This window comes from Camelus dromedarius, chromosome 13, assembly GCF_036321535.1.
Source record: "Camelus dromedarius isolate mCamDro1 chromosome 13, mCamDro1.pat, whole genome shotgun sequence".
Taxonomy (NCBI): Eukaryota; Metazoa; Chordata; class Mammalia; order Artiodactyla; family Camelidae; genus Camelus; species Camelus dromedarius.
Window position 1 is genome coordinate 65,691,397 of NC_087448.1, and position 15,888 is coordinate 65,707,284.

A 15,888-nucleotide genomic window follows, 5' to 3' on the forward strand; every position below is an offset into this window, starting at 1 on the left:
GTGGAACGCGGGTCAGTGTGATGCTTCCATGGCAACACTGTGCCGCCCTTGGAGGAGTGAGGGCCAGTTTTTGGCCTTGCGTGGGTGACCAGCCCCGTGGATGGCAGTTCTGGGCCCAGGCTTGGTGTCCCGGTGTTCTCAGCTGCCGTGGTGCCCCTCTCTGAAAGCACACCCTGCTCGCATTTCCTGTGCTCCGCGAGACAGCTTCTTTGCCCCCAGGAACGACCCAGGTCGCGGACATCCCAAGCACCTCCATGTGCTCACGGAGACTCTCGGTGCTGCTCACCTGGCAAGAGTCCCCCCTGCTTCTTTTTCAGGTTGTTATACTTGTGAGGCCCCTGATTCTGTTTCTAATGTGCCCCGCAGCTCCTTTAACTGCCTTGAGCCCCAGCAGTGGCTGTGGAGAATCAGCTGAAACTAGTTTCCTTGTTTCTGACCACTTACTCCTTCTTAAGAGCTCAGTGCTAGAATCTTCTCTGAGATCCTCTCCACTTTCTTAACTGACCGAATGGTGTTGCATAAAGTGAACCAGTAAGGGAAAAAAATCGTTAAATATCTTTTTACTTGCTCTTAGATTATATGCAAAATAATTCATAAAGCGTTCCATTTTTCGAAGTCAGTGAAAGAGATGGGAGCTCTGTTCACTTTGGCTGGGCAGATAAGGGGCCTCATTTAAAATGACTGCTTTCCTTGCAGGTGGCTAGTGTCTTGGAAATCCTGCCACAGGCTGGGTCCTTCACCCAGCTCTGTTGAGCTATTTATTCTAAGGCACTTGGAGTTTTAAAATAAAGTGATCCAATTAAATCTCCCAAACAGAATTTCTCGACTCCGGCAGCTCACAGACGCGTTTCTCTGGCTCTCTGCACCAAGTGGGGTCCCAATGCCACGGCTTTCTATTTCTGGCTGCGCCTTTAGCTCCCTGCAGCCATCGTTTTGTTGAAGCGGCCCAATATCTTAAGTACCCAAGGGCCGGTGCCACTTTTCAGAGCAAGAGACATTGTCTCAGTACTTTGCTCTGGGCTGGTTCATGGTGGAGGTCAAGTTGCCTCAAAACAGACACATCAGGGAGGGTGTTGCCCAGAAGCAGGAGCAGAAGCTGAGGCCCAGGACTCCTCCTGTGTCTCCACTTGCTGGAGAATATGTCATTCTGACCATCTTCTTCCCATTTTATGCCTCCTGTCAAGGCAACTTGCCTTTGAAGGTATACTAGGAGCTTCAGTTAGTGTGTGTCCTTCGCTTAATTGACGCACATTATGACGGTCAGGCAACGCGCTGCCTTACAGGTACCAGCCAGAGCAGCCTAACATGGTGTACCAGATGGCCAGAACCACCGAAGAGCTGGACCAGGCTGACCAGAACGAGCTGGTCAGCACCAGCGACTCCCAGACCGGCTTTTTACCAGAAGCAGAAAAGTTTTCTTTGAAAACTGTGCTTTCGCCCAAAAATACAGACCCTTCCAAATTCTCAGGTCTCATTGTAAACATCTCAACCAGCCTCATAGGTAAGACCCTCCCGTTCCCCGAGCAGTGTTTGGGGTCTCGCTTGTGGGCACCGCGTGGTTTCACGCCCACGGGGGTGGGCCGGGGCCCGGTGGCTCCTGGGCAGTGATGTCACTCACCCTGCCCCGGTTTGGTTGCTCCCTGCAGAAACGGAGCCTGCCAGCCTCTCTGAGGGTTTTGGGGAGGGCTGAGGATGTCTGTGGGAACTGTGTCTCTCTTTTTTCCTCTCAGCGATTCTGATCCTCACCTTCTGCATGGTGGCCGTGCTGGGAAAGGAGGCTCTGACGAAGGGGGAGCTGTGGGCAGTCTTTGCGCTCATGGGCTCTGCCTTCCTCTGCTCAGTCGTCACGGCCATCATCTGGCGGCAGCCTGAGAGCAAGACCAAGCTGTCGTTTAAGGTGAGCAGCTCTGCCTGGCGGCTGGAGGGAGCCCTCTGGGAGGCCGTGACCCTGGCGCTCCTTCCAGGAGGCTGTCCTGCCACGTGGGCTCTGCCTGGGTGTCCAGAAGAGGTGCTGGCCGGCCGGGCTCAGGGGGACGAGAGGACAGACTGTGGAAGAAGGCCCCTTCCGGCCCCTCGTCCACTGGGGCTTCTCATAGATGTCCGCCCTGGTGGGTCGCATGTCATCCAGGTCTTGGAGATAACCAGGGCTTCTGCAGTTTTAGATTCTACAAATAATAAAATAGTTCAGTCTTTGAGATAAAGCAGGAGTTCGAGTAGAGCTCACTTTGGCAATCAGTAAATTAGAACCAAACTCCCACCTTCCAGGACTTGCCTGTGTGGGCGTGTATTTGTGTGGGGGGCTGGGGGTTCAGGGGAATGTGTTGGGGGTACGGGGTATGTGTTGGGGAAATGGCATGTGTCCTGGGGTACAGGGGAGTGTATTTGGGGGTACAGGGGTGTGTGCTGGTGGCATGGGGTGTGTGTTTGGGGTACAGGGTATATGTGAGGGGTGCAGGGTGGGAGCTGGCACTCACTCCCCTCCCCACAAGGACACGGCCTCCAGAAGAGCGTCAGGTGTGCTCTCTTGTCTCAGGCAGTTTTGCTAAATGCTTCAGGCGGAGGCAGTCCTGTGTCCCGAGCTCCCCACTCAGCCGGGTGACGCTGCCGCCTCCTGTCTTTGCAGGTGCCCTTCTTGCCGGTACTCCCCGTCCTGAGCATCTTTGTGAACATCTATCTCATGATGCAGCTGGACCAAGGCACATGGGTGCGGTTTGCCGTGTGGATGCTCATCGGTACGTGAGTCCTGGGCTTTGCTGTGACCTGCCTGCCAGTGTCCTGGTGTCTCCCGGCCTGCCCCCTCCCACCCTCCACCCCTCCCACCCCCCCACCCCCCCATCTGTGCTGCTCACCTGTCTCCCCTGCTCCTTGCTGGGTGGCCCTTGTCCTCCACCTCCCCTGGTTCAGATTTCAAAACACAGTGAAAACAGCGCAGTCAGCGGTTTTCTCTCAGTCAGCAGGGAACTCCTGGGAGGCTGTGGGTCCTCCCTCCCTTTTAGGTGATTTTCATTTTAATAGCCTTTGGCCTGAACTAGTTATCTTGTTGGGCGAGAGAGCCTGACGTTCTAAGAACAAGCCCGTGAGCCTGCCATTGGTGAAGCACCGGTTTGCTCACCCCGCCGGCAGCTGCAGCCTGGCCCACGGCCGCAGGGACCGGCCGGACCCATGGGAGGCTGGGTGTCACCCTGTGGGTGCTGGCCCCGTTTTGCACTCACTGTAGCCCCCTCTCTGGGCCTCCAACAGCAGGGGCTGTGGAGATGGACTCAGGTTCCTTCTTCAGTGTCAGAGGCCAGGTGCCAATGCCCAGAGGACTGGCCTTGACCTCCGGGTCCCTGATGAGAGCAGTGGCCTCCAGACCATGTTGCTGCCACACCTCCAGCCCCGGTGCTGCCCTTGGGGAGGGGTGGGCTGCCAACTCCCTGTCCGCGGAGCCTAGGCCAGGTCTAGTCAGGCACTCGCCTCCTGTGGAGCTGTTTGGTGAGCGGCCGAGGCCGGCCCTCAGTGCTCCCTATGGAGTCCCCTATGGAAGCTCCTTGATTCCAAGGCATTCACTTCTCTCCAGGGCTTTCGGTGGCTGGTCCTTCCTTTAAGGTCTGCTCTCCTGTGTCACTGACACAAGGGCACCCCCTTCCCCAGGAGGGAGTGGTTAGGGCACAGGTCTCTGGGCCCCACCCCTGACCTCTGCGGCTCCCCAGCACTGGAACACTGGATTCATGGGTCACATGCATTCCCAGGAGACCTGAATGCCTCCTGCCTGAGGCACTTACATAGGGAAAACGGGCTGGAAGATGGCACAAATAGGTTCCTGCTGGAAACCCGCCCTGGCCAGGACCGTCAGACTCCTGGAGGGTCTGTCCTGTCCCCTCCGGTGGCTGAGGGGCCCCTGGCCAGGTGGTCGGTGGATGAGGCTGAGGGACCTGGGCCCCAGCCCAGCAGCTCCCCCTGCTCGGTGCCTCCCTCACGGGAGGCTGCCCAGAAGGACGTGCCTCTGCCGCACATAGAGGTGACCCTGCTTGAAGAGCGGTGTCCCTTCCCCAAGGGCTGCTGCCCGGGAGGCTCAGGCCTGGGGCAGGCCACCCAGAGAGGCCCCCCTCCACACCCTGCTCACCTGGCCTCTGCTTGCCCCACAGGCTTCTTCATCTACTTTGGCTACGGGGTCTGGCACAGCGAGGAGGCGTCCCTGGCTGCTGACCAAGCAAGGACTCCTGATGGTAACTTGGACCATTGCAAGTGACACCCAGCCCCGCCCCCGGAGGTGGCAGCAGCCCTGGGGGACGCCCTCAGAGGCCCCGGAAGCACCTGGCTCCCCTCACCTGCGTTCCAGGACCCACCCACACTCACCAAGCCCCCTGCAGCAGACCATGCAGCTACTGGGCCTGCAGCTGCAGCCCCCAGCTCGTGCGTCCTGCTCAGGCCGGCCCTCCCAGGCCCCGGTCACCCGGCAGCTCCCCGGCGGGGGCCGCGTGGCTGTGGCTGACCACCATGTCTCCAAACCCTGCTCTGAACAAAGGGAGCAGCCCCTCTCCTCGCCAGCTTGGCAACCCTGCTGCTGCGGCCTCCGGCACAGTGGAGGTCACCAACTCTCATCACCTTAGGAGTCCAGGCCTCCCCTTCCAGGGACTCTTCTGGAATTGACAGTGTGCATACTCCAGACTTGTAGTCCCCACCTCCCTGCTCGGCCCCACACAGCCAGCCCTCGTGCAGGAGGAGCACCACGAATCAGTATGTCCCCAGCCACGCCACCCCTGGACCAAAGGACAGCGGGTTGGTTTAGTTTACGCGGAAAGGAAAACCTAGACTGTTTGCTTCTCCCGTTCCTGCCCTCTGAGTTGCCTCCACGGGCGTCCTTAGGACTGTGACCGCCCCCTCACCTTCCAGGCAGGGCCTTTGCTCTGTCACCGTGACAGACTGGGCACCCTGCACACTCTGGCGGCAGGGCAGACCACGCATGGGACAGGCGGTGGCCGGGAGGGCTGGCTCTGCCTGGCATCTGTGCGTGGGGACCTCTTTCTGCCACGGTCCCTCCAGGCCCGGGGCCGGTTCTCACTGCTGGCTGGGTCCTAAGCAACTGGAAGTCCACAAGTTTATGTTGGACCCACCTCAGATCACGGAGCTTAGAGCCCCACTCTCTCTGGTCTTTGCTCTGCACCAAGTCCTGCCTTTGCTGCGTGTGGGTCAGTTTCTTGGATCCTGTAAGGTTCTTGAGGTGGCATCTGCTCTTTCTGAGTGATGGCCTGGGTCCTCCCAGCTGCTTCTGGCCGCCGACAGCATCTCTGACCACCTCTTATGGCCACCTCTTATCAGATGGAGTCCTCTTGTTAGTTGCTGTGAATCACTCCACCAAATTCAGTTGGTGCTGAGCATTGACTTGGAAAGAGGCTGAGTAATTTATCCCTTGTTCTTCAGGGCGTGGGGTCTGCACGAGGCAGTGTGGGCTCATACTTCTGGGCCTCGTGTGTGTGTCATCCAGATGCTGTGGGTTTGTATACGGGTTGGTAACCTGCCCCGGACCCCCCTGCCTCCAGGTCTCAGCCTGTGGGGCACCGGTGTCTCTGGGCACACGCACTCCCTCCCGCAGCCCCAGGACATTCCTTGTGGACAGGCTGAGCTTTCTGTCCTGCGAGAGTGTAATTCAGGGGATGGAAGGGCCCATGCTGGCCAGAGGTGCTGGGCAGGCATTTGGACACCATGGAAAATGTAAATGCTGCTTTGAAGCATAGATTTCCCTCTCTCCCCTGCTGGCCTTTGTCCCAAATCTGGTAGAAAAAAGCCTGATAAACTGATGACACTTGGCTTCTCTCCCTCTGCCCCTGAAGGTTCTTGGAGAAAAATGCAAAAACGAGTGAAGGGGCCCCACGGCTGGGGTGGCGGGGGTGGGCAGGCCAGGCTGGCCCTCCGTCCCAGACTCCGGCCATCCTGGTCAGTCGTGGAAGCTTCATTCTTAATATCATTTGTGAATCTTCCAGAGGGAGGATTGTTAAGAGCCCAAAGCTCGGACTTCCAAAGAAAGGTATTTAAATTTATGTAGATTGGTGCTGTACAATATTTTGATAAATATTAACTTATTTTGTTGGGGTTTCGTTGTCTGCTGTCTGCTTGGGGCCTGTTAGCTGTGTGTCTGACTTGTCTGCAGTCTTTCCGCAGAGGCAGAGAGCGTGAGGGAAGGAGGGCGTCCAGGACAGGGGGACAGGTGCTTTTGTGACTTTCTCTTTCTGGCTGAAATGTCTTTGCATGGCAGCCCCCGGCAGACTCTGTACAGTGGGCATTGCAGCAACACGTGTTGCTCTGCAGCCGAGAAGGTGTGTCTCAGCATCTCAAGGGATGAGCACGTCCCGACAGACGGGTCTCCTCCGTCACCCAGAGCCGCCAGGTGCCCCACAGAAGGGCCCAGGGGGCGTCAGGAGAAGCCCTGCAACTTCCCCGCCAGGCAGGAGCCCCCCTTGGAAGGGGCACCAGGGCGATGTGATCGGCACAGGAGCTGGTGTTCCAGCTGAGAGCGGCTGTCATATAGTCGCCTGGGGTTTCCTCTCCTGTGTGGGGGTCAGTGTTGCCAGGAATGGTGTCTGGGGGGTGCCTCCCAGTGTCAGTAGACTTTCTTACCACACGCCCCTCCTTCCTGCCCCCGAGATGGACACACACGCACATACACAGACAACACACACACACACACACAGGCAAAAATAACCACCAGAAGTGCTGACAGTTTCACATCTCAGCCCCCCCCCCACCCCGACACCCCACAGACCAGAGTATGGTTCTCAGTTTCATGGCCCGGCCACGTGTTCCTGCTCAGTCAGAAATTTCCCCTTTCTCAAGACACACCTGCTGGGGATAGTGTGTCTGCTTTTCTCTGCGCCAGCCCCAGGTCGCCACGTTGGAAAGACCCATTGGTGATGAGTAAGTGTCCCGTCCTGCCGCCGATGGCCTTGTGAAAACCCACAAAGAAGCAAATGGCGGGGCCCTCAGGACCTGTGCTGAGGAGTGAGGGGGGGCGGGGGCCTCCGTGGAGACACAAGCCCCCAGGCGGGGGCGAGGACCTTCGGTGCGCACTCAGGCCTCTGCACGGCCCCCAACCCACCTGCTCACACCCCCTCTGCCTGGCTTTGGGCTGAGCTGTTTTTCCAAGCTCAGAGGAGGGGCGATAGAGCCATCTTTCCAGGCCGTTTTGGAGAGGTTGCTGTTTATACCATTGCCAGGATCACTCATGTCCCCCACCCTCACCTCCATCAGGTGATCGGCCACCTGGCCCCTGTGGTTTGGACACCACCAGCCTCCTGCCCACTGTGTGCACAGGTGACTGCGGCACCCTGGGGGCTTCTCTGCCCGCCCTGGGCCCCTTGCACTGTGTGCTTGTGGGTCGGAGGGCGGGTGGGAACCAGGTCTGTACCGGGTCTCGCCGCCACCCCGCCCCGCCAAGCCGGCAATGACTGGACTGGGGCTTGCCGTCTCGCCTAGAATGACCTCTAGCCTAACCCCAGAGCCAGCGCTCTGAGCGTGGGGTGGGGGAGGAGTTCCTGGGTGTGGGCATGTCTCCTAAAAGCCCCACCCAGACTGCAGGGGAGCCCATGGGCATTTTGGGGGTCTTGCTGCTGCAGAAAACTTGCTGACTCCCCGCCAAGACCCGTCTTTCCGGGTCTGAATGTCCCACTTGGACACGTTGACTCAGAGCCCATTGTTCTGTTGGCACCATGAGGACAGAGTGAGGGGTCTCTGGGCCGGGCCCCCTCCCCGCGCGTTCTGGGAGGAATGGGGAGGTGTGACTCTGGGCGCAGGCGTGTGACGCTTGTGTGCGAACTCTTACAGAGTTAGCTGATCCTAGTGGACCTAAATATATGTTGTGTATAAATGTTATGTATAATTTAAAATATATCTGTCTTCCCTCATAATGAGAGTGTGAGATATAAGGCCCCTTAGTGGGGGAACAAGATGTACATTTTGTCAGACTCTTCTGGACTCTCTTTGGTAATGAAATGCTTTATTGATCCGGTGGTGCAAGAAGCTACTACGTACACTCCGTCGTATCTCATCACCGTGGTTACGATGCCTGTTGGGCGGTTTAGGCAAAAGAAGTCAGCTGACCTTCCTGTTCACTACATGCCCCAGTCTTCGTGTGCCTGCTGCCTCACTGAGTGGCAGTGCTCTTTCAAGAGGGAGCTGGACCAGTCAAGGGTCTTGGGGTGCAGTTCTCAGGAGCCCCCTGGATCACCCTACAAACATGTTGAACTGCCGGCTGCAAAAATCCCCATGAGACGAAAAACTGTGGCTTGAAGTCCAGCTCGGATTTCTCAGGGTCAGGGAGCAGGGCTGGGAAGATGCATTCAGACTTTGTTAAATTATTAACAAGGTATGTATAATGATTTTGTGTTTCTTGATGATAAACTTTTTAAGTTTGGGACTTATTTTCCCATTTGGAAGTTATAATATATATTTAAAATAAGTTTCCTGCTTAAGTTGTGCCTTTCAGCATTGCTGGGTTTGAGGAGCACAGAGGGTGACGATCGTAATGAGGGTTGGTTTACTGTCAAACGTGAATAGCTGTGGTTTCTCCAGTACACTTCTACTGAAAGTGGAGCCATTGTGAAAAGACCAGAGCGTTTTTTATTACGTAAATTGTACAATATTTTTTGCTTGTTTGAGGTTCTATTTTTCTAATAGTTTTCTTATAGTTTCTTATAATTGTGATACTAGATTTAGATTCTGACACTAACTGCAAATCAGATTGGCCCCTGCTGGTTTCCCCCGTTTTTATTTTAAGGACAAGCGTAGATGTCCGTCATCTTTAAAAAAAATGTGAAATTCGGCTCTGTATCCCATTTTCGCTGACAACTCTGTACACTGATACCGTACTTCATGTTGTAAAGCCAGACTGTTTTGTGGTACATTCTCCCATGCTTCTGCAAATCCTAATAAATTCCGTCAAAGGCTTGGGTGCGCAGTGTGATGCCGAGCATTCCAACCGCTCCGGGCCATGCCCCGCGGAGAGCTGCAGAGCCTGCCCTTGGCTTTTTGAGTATCTCCCCACGCCCAGAAGTGGGGCTGCCTCATCTTCCTTTCGCCATTTGGTGGGAGCCCTCCTCATTCCAGCGTTGGAGCCTCAACCCCGGACGCCCTGAATCCCCATTTAGGGTCCTCTGGCGCCGTCTCCCCACCTCCCTCTTTTTCTCGACTTGAGTTTGCGCCCAGGGGTTTTTCTGCCCCCGAGACCGGGGATGACGATGCCCGTTTGCAGAAGGACTTGCGTGGCCGCGCAGCAAACCCCCCTCTGCCGTGAACACCTAGCCTTGCGCTTCCCTGAGCCGGCAGCGTGGAGGACCCTGTGCGGGGAGGGGACCACGAGGGTTGTAGCAGTTGTAATCATCCTTGCTGGCTCGCTCCCCGCTCCCCTTGAGAAAGGAAACATCTTGCGCAGGAGACCAATTCAGTCAAGTGGCCTTAATTCTCAGACCCGGAGGCGCGGTGATGACGTGACCGCGCTGGGAGGTCAGCTGCCCGGAAGAGAGAAGAGCAGGGGGCTGCTGCTGGCCGGCGTGCTCGGCACCGGGGACCTGAAGGGCACCTGCACCTGGGGCGCCACCCGCACCGCCCCTGTCGGCCGCGCGGGCAACCACGCGCGCGCGGCCCCTCGGGAAGCTGGGGGCCCACCAGGGGCAGGGCCTTGCCCCCCAGAGCCCGCCCCGGCCGCGGGGCAGGAGGTCCCGCGGCGCCACGCTGCCACCTAGTGGCCGGCGCGGGCGGGCAGCCCGAAGAGCCCGCAGCAGGCTTCTAGCAGTTTCCTAGGAAACCCTGACAGCGGGCCCGCAAGGCCCGGAGAAGCCACGCCAGTCTGGAGGCCTGGGGGCGGTGGGAGTCACCTGGAGGAAGTCTGGTTTTGAAACACGTCTGGTGACTCAGAAGCTGCCCCCAGACAGCCCGGCCTCGGCGGTGGGGAGGAATCCTGGGGACTCCAGCCCAGCGCTCTCAGCCACTAGACGGCCGGGAGGGCGGGGACGCCTACTGGGGGGACCCCTGTCCGCCCTCTTCCAAGGGGCATAGTTGGTTTTTGCCAAATAAGCCTGTCCACCAAGCCATAAATACCGCCATAAAAAGTGCGCTGTGAGCAAGGCTTAGGGAGTAAAGCGGGCGGTCTGCTGCTGAAGTGAGCCTCGGGCCCGCTTCTCAGTGCCGACCCCGGCGCGCTCAGGTCTGCGGCGGGGAGGGGGGAGTGAGAGGTTGGGCTCTGCAGCCCGGGGACGGGGGGCGGGGGGCGTGCTACGCGGCCCGAGCTACGCGGGTTTGGGTTTGGGTGCAGTTAACCCGGACAGGGGCCGCTGAGCGCGTGGCGGACTGGGCTGCCCGCGGTGGGGCCGAGGCTGCACCGCGCTCACTCCGCGTGGTGCTGGAACGAGCAGACACGGCGAGCGAGGCGAATTCGCTCGCTCGCCCGCCCGCCCGCAGCTCCTGAGCACATCCCCCACGCTGAGGGGGAAGGAACAGGGCTTCGCGGTCAGAGGCCCCAGGTATCCCTGCTTTTGTTGTTTTTAAAGAGGTTTGAGAATAGCAAACTTAAAAAAAAAAAGACATTTAGCAAACAAGTGAATTAGCTCTAGTCGGTGGTGATGTTTATTTTTTAAGCATTTGCCCCAAACTCCCACGTGGGCAGGAGCCTGCCTCTTGCCTATCAGGCTGCGGTGAGAGTGCGCCGGGGGCCACTGCTCGATGCCTATTCGTGGATGCAGCTGTGAGAAGAGCCTTCAACTCCGACAACAGGTGGGACGCATCCGCTCCCCCCTCTACCTGAGCTTCCCTCCCCCCTGGGTCCTTCCTGCCGGGACATCCCAGCCTCCAGGCGAGGAGAGCCGCTGCGCTGGGCCCTCGGCACAGAGCGAGGACCGGCTGGTTGACTTCACAGGTCTCTGTCGCTGCCAGGTAAGCCGTGGGGAGCACAGCTCTGCGCAGGGGGAGGGGGCTGGACCCTGTTTTCTCCGCCGCCGCTCCCTTGTGAAGGGGAGGTGCTGATAAGTGCGGGGCGGACAAGGGATGGTGATTATTATAAAAGTGGAGGCCCAAGAAACGAGCAGGTTGGAACCAGTTGACAAGGAAATCATTAATAGCAGCCGTTGCCAGTGACCTGGACGCTCACGGGCTCCTGGGGTGGTGCTGGCGCGTAAAGAGTAACTCCCGGTGTGATTCCTCACCTGCGGAGGGGCTCCTGTTCAGCTATGGTTCAGGAGGGCAGGCGGGCCGAGTCTCCCTGAGGTCCCTGCCAATCCCCACAGAGGCCGCTCTTCCCGGAGACCCCAGGCAGGGCAGGCCCAGCCCCAGCAGGACATTCCAGGGCTGCCAGCCAACTGGCTGCCACCCCATCTGAAGGCCCGGGTGTGGGGAGTGAACGTTTTCAGGATGGAGTGTCCTGGCTCAGACCTTTCCAGGGTCCTGTGAACCCTGTGGGCCCGAGACAGCTCACAACAAGTGTGTGCTGTGACCACCGCCACCACACCAGGAGGCCTGTCCCCAGTGGCTCTCTCAGAGAGAGCTCTGTGACCATCCAGATGCAAACTGACAGGATTTAGGACAGACTAAGTGCTTTTTGGGTGGAAACACTGGTCGAGGTCTGAATTTGATATTGATGGAGAGAAGGTGGTACTTAATCTTTTGTCTTTTTTCCACCCAGTCTACCCGAGACTGGGGGTGGGGGGGCATTGAGCCCCCAAAGTCTGGACGGGGCTGCTGAAGGTCCCACGCTGGAAAGATGGGTGCAGGGGGGAGGGGTGGGGGGAGAGTTGGTTGGGGGATGGGTCTTGAGACCACGTGTTGATCAGCTGACTCCACCACACACACAAAAGGAACCCAGCCTGCAGGATACCTTTCTGGCCTCCCTGCCTTGGATCCCCGCCTGATCTGAAGCCTGAGAGGGCCAGGCCAACAGTCACATCAAGTGCATATCACAGAAGATCCCTCAAGGTCATTTTAATATGCTTCAAACACAAATATGCAACACAGAAACCGTAGGGGCTGGAAAAGGAACGTGTAACCCCGTTCAGCTCATCACCAAGTGCACCGGCCCTCCGGCCCCTCCCTGTCCCCGACCCCCAGCCAGAACCTCTTCGGAGCATGTGGTGGGCTGGGGGCGGGTGGGGCACCCACACACCAAGAGGTTGCTGAGGTTTGCTGGGTCTGTGTGAGGCAGGCGGGGAGGCTGTGGCATTTCTGCATGGCAACAGTTCCAGCCTGGCAGGTGGACACCTAGGGGCTTCCACACTGCGAGAGGTCCAAGTCCTAACGGGGTGGGGTGGAGAGGCACGGGGGACACGGTGGCAGCTGCCCCTCGTGTTTTGGGATTGGAGCCATGTGGGATGGGTGTCCAGGATGAGGAGACTAGGCCAGGGCAATGTGGGAATTAGCTCAAGTACCCAGGCCAGGGCTGGTGAGAGGCAAGCCCTCGCCGACCTAGGGAGGGAGGACTCGGTTGTAACACCACGACAACTCTGACCGCACTAGGCTAACACACCGCACCACAGTCTAACAACACTGAAGTCTGTATTGCTGTGTAACTGCATTTAGCAGGTGCCTTTATGGAAGCAGCTCCTAATCTGAGGGCTGAGCTACTGCTGAACGTGTGTTGGCAGGTGGTGCTGCTGAAAGAAGAAACGCTTGTGTGATTTAGTCAACGTGGCATGAACTACACTAATGGGATGCCCAGCTCAGTATCACAGCGCCATGCGGAGCCACTAAAGGGAGAAAAAAATGTTCTTCAGTGGGTATCTCCTGTGTGTGTCTCCAGGATGGGCAGAGGCCTGGAGGTTTGCTAGAAATGAGATGTATGTGAGGCCAGGAAGCCCAGCCTTGACTCATGCAAGGAACACAGACCAGGTCTGTCGTCACGCGGCCACATCTGCACCAAGCAGGCTGGGCCCTGGGCAGGCTGACCCTTCTGTGGGCCATTTCTTCCCTGCTCCGCGGCTCTGGCCCACGAAGCATCCCTGCATGAGTCCGCTTGCATCAGGTGTGCTCAGAGCCAGCCCGGGGCTCAGGACCACTTCTAGGGGCCTTAGGGAGAAAAGTGCAGGGTCTTCGTCACAAACAGTAAGTAAAGGCATTGTTATCATCACCATAGCAACTGTCGAAACTACTTCTTTCTTTTGTGTGTCATGCTTCTAATGGTTCACAGCACTACACGTTCTAATTCTACCATTTCAGAGACAAATGCCAGTCCAGAAGCCAGTGACTACTGGCTGGCTGTTTCATGGAGCTCCTCTGTTTGCAGGAGCCTCCTGGACCAAAGGTGGGGCCGCTGTGAGCTGTGATATTGCTTGATCATCCAGCAGAAAATGCACCTGGGCTTCTGGAAGGTCATGTGATGATCCAGCACAGCTTGGGGAACTGACCCCCCAGGACAGGAATTGGTTTTCTGGAAGCCCCTGCTAGATCCCCTGAACTCCTCAGTGTACAGGGATGGGGTTGGGTTACAGAGCCAAATGGAAGAGGGGGGCCAGTGAAATGGGCCGAGGGTCAGATTTTGGTGGGTTGACTGTTTACGGCATCATATCAAAGCAAAGCAAAAGGGATGCCGGAGTATGCGTTCCTACCCTATGCTTAGTCAGGATACAGACCCTCTCAGCAGTTTTCCTTCTTGAGGGCAGAGCATGAATGGTCTTGGCCAACTCCAAGGTCATTCTCACCCTGACTCTATCAGGTCATGTGCTTCCATATTTTCCCGAGGATGCAATAGCTTAATGATGGATTCCATGGTGCCACTTAGGGAAAAAAGCAAAAGTTGTGTTTACAAGACTATAGATGATCCACTGTCATGAGTAACAACTGTAAGACTGCTAACCCCCTCAGGGTTTCCTGCTGCTGCCCCTTATCCACTCACGACAGGAGTGTTAATAATTAAAACTTGCAGATGGAGTAAGTGACCTCATGTCATGTTGACTAAGAAGCTGATTGTTCCAAATGCAGTTACTGTTCATGAATGGCTGGTGTTTGTGTTAAACAGAGTACCACGTGGTGGTAGGTTGAAAGGCGCTTCTTCTCTGTATCTTTTTTTTTTTTTCCTTTTTCTATTTTGGGTAGAAATATTCCTGGGAAGCTAGATAGAAATGCGTTTTCATTTCCCAATAATTCTGAGGCACAAGTTAGAAAACTGCTGACCATCACCAAAATATGTCAGCACTTCATGTTATAAAAAATGCAATTCAGAACCGCTGCATGTGTATATACGTGTATCTAAATATACACACATATCGGTGCAGTACACAATGCGTAGTCAATGGGTACTCAAAACTGAGCTAGTTGTAACTAACCTGAAATTCTGCAGTGGAAAAGTTCATCGCTCAAGAACAATTGGTGTTTCTCTCTTTTGGCTCTAACTATGGTCAAACGTTTGCACATCAGACACTACCGTTTACACTTGCCTAAGGGCCAGTACCAGGACAGTCTTACACGAGGATCAGAAGAGGACTCAGCCTGGGATGCAGCTATGCAGCTACTGGGCATGCGCGCGGGGCGAGCTGAGCCGGCCCATGGTCAACACTCCCTCGAGGTGGAAGCCCGCGTGGACCGGGCGCCGCAGCTCCGCCGGCTGCGTGGTGGCGTCATCTGGGCGTCGTGCTGACTCTGGCGGGAGAGGAGGGACCGGAGGAGGAGGAGCCGCGGTAAACGGGGGAAGTGGGGGACAGTTTAATCGGGCTGGTTGGGTCCCCAGTTTGGAGCTTCCAAAGCAGCTCTTCGTTGGTCCGGCTCAGTCTCTTCTTCTCCTGGGTTTCCTTCTCCACGTACTCCTGGAGATTGGCGTTTTCCTCCGACAGCTGTCTGCATGGGGAGGATAAGGAGCCATCAGGTAGCAATCACGGAGGAAGGCACTTAACCCGAGGTCGGCCAGGCCCATGTGTAACCGAGCAGGACCCTGTGGGGTCTTCCAGGGACAGACCCACCCTCATGTCCTCTGCTGCAGCTCCTCTCTGAAGGACCCAGATAATAGTATGTCACATATATTTCCTGAGTTTCTCAGATGCTAAAAATCACCACGAAAGGGTAGAAATGAACTGCCTGATGATGGAGAAAACGTGGCCCCACACCTGGTGCCCAGGGGTTAATAGTGTTGACTGCCCTGTTCCCACATCAGCCAATCAGAGAGTCGCACAAGCTGATCACGCACCTGTGACGCCCCTCCCTCACCTCGCCTTTAAATAAGCTTTGAGGGACCCCTTCAGGGAGTTCAGGGTTTTCTGGGGCACGAGCCGTCCATCCTCCTTGCCCGGCCCTGCAATAAACCTTTCTGTGCTCCAAACTCTGACATTTCAGCTTATTTGGCCTCATGGTGCGTCGGGCACTAGACGTCGTCTCCGGTAACAGTTCTGGAGAGCCAGCGCAGGAGTCCGTGCCCTGGCAGGTCGGCCCAGCCAGGCGGCAGCCCCTTCCCTGGGTCCCAGCAGCTGCCAGAGCTCACTTCGCTCTGGGGAGCCGGAAGGGAGTCCCCCAGCAGGTGCCGGCCGCCCCCTAGCCTGAGGCTGTTTGGAGCCTAGAAACGTCCAGAGCTGCGGTGCGTATTCTGTGACTGGGGGTGAGTGGCTCCAGCTCCCGCCGGCTGGCGATTCTCCACCCGGGCTCATTCCCACCGGGAAGGAAGCTGCTCTGGGCTCCCCTCGAGCCACCCTGGGCCCGTTCTCTGGGCCCTTCTGTGTGGAGGCCTCCTTCAGGGGAGGAAGTGGAATTTTTGGACTACACCTCCTGCTGGTATGACGGTAGCTTATTTGTTGCCAGTGTTTTCTTGTGTGTGTGGTTTTGGGGTGAGCCACTCAGGCTGCGCAGGATGGGAGAATTCCACCCCCTCCACCTGGGCTGAGAACCACTCCGGGTCCATTCTCTTTTGAGGGCTGGGCCAGTCTGTTTGAAGGCCTCTGTCTGGGAGTG

General features: G+C 57.0%; 2 protein-coding genes across 4 annotated transcripts in view; one reads left to right on the forward strand and one right to left on the reverse strand.

The window, feature by feature from the left end:
• Positions 1 to 8,922, forward strand: part of SLC7A1 (solute carrier family 7 member 1) — a 66,274-nt gene extending 57,352 nt beyond the window's left edge. For both annotated transcript variants that reach the window (XM_031465822.2, XM_010977115.3), the window contains exons 10-13: positions 1,284 to 1,501; positions 1,731 to 1,897; positions 2,624 to 2,732; positions 4,128 to 8,922. In XM_031465822.2, the coding sequence (XP_031321682.1) occupies positions 1,284 to 1,501; positions 1,731 to 1,897; positions 2,624 to 2,732; positions 4,128 to 4,231 (598 nt within the window). In that variant the 3' untranslated portion in view covers positions 4,232 to 8,922. The remainder of the gene's footprint in view (positions 1 to 1,283; positions 1,502 to 1,730; positions 1,898 to 2,623; positions 2,733 to 4,127) is intronic.
• A 4,214-nt stretch (positions 8,923 to 13,136) lies between these two features.
• The window catches only part of MTUS2 (microtubule associated scaffold protein 2), a 405,965-nt gene continuing 403,213 nt past the window's right edge, over positions 13,137 to 15,888 (reverse strand). For both annotated transcript variants that reach the window (XM_064493235.1, XM_064493236.1), the window contains one exon: positions 13,137 to 14,787. In XM_064493235.1, coding sequence (XP_064349305.1) covers positions 14,571 to 14,787 — 217 coding nt within the window. In that variant the 3' untranslated portion in view covers positions 13,137 to 14,570. The remainder of the gene's footprint in view (positions 14,788 to 15,888) is intronic.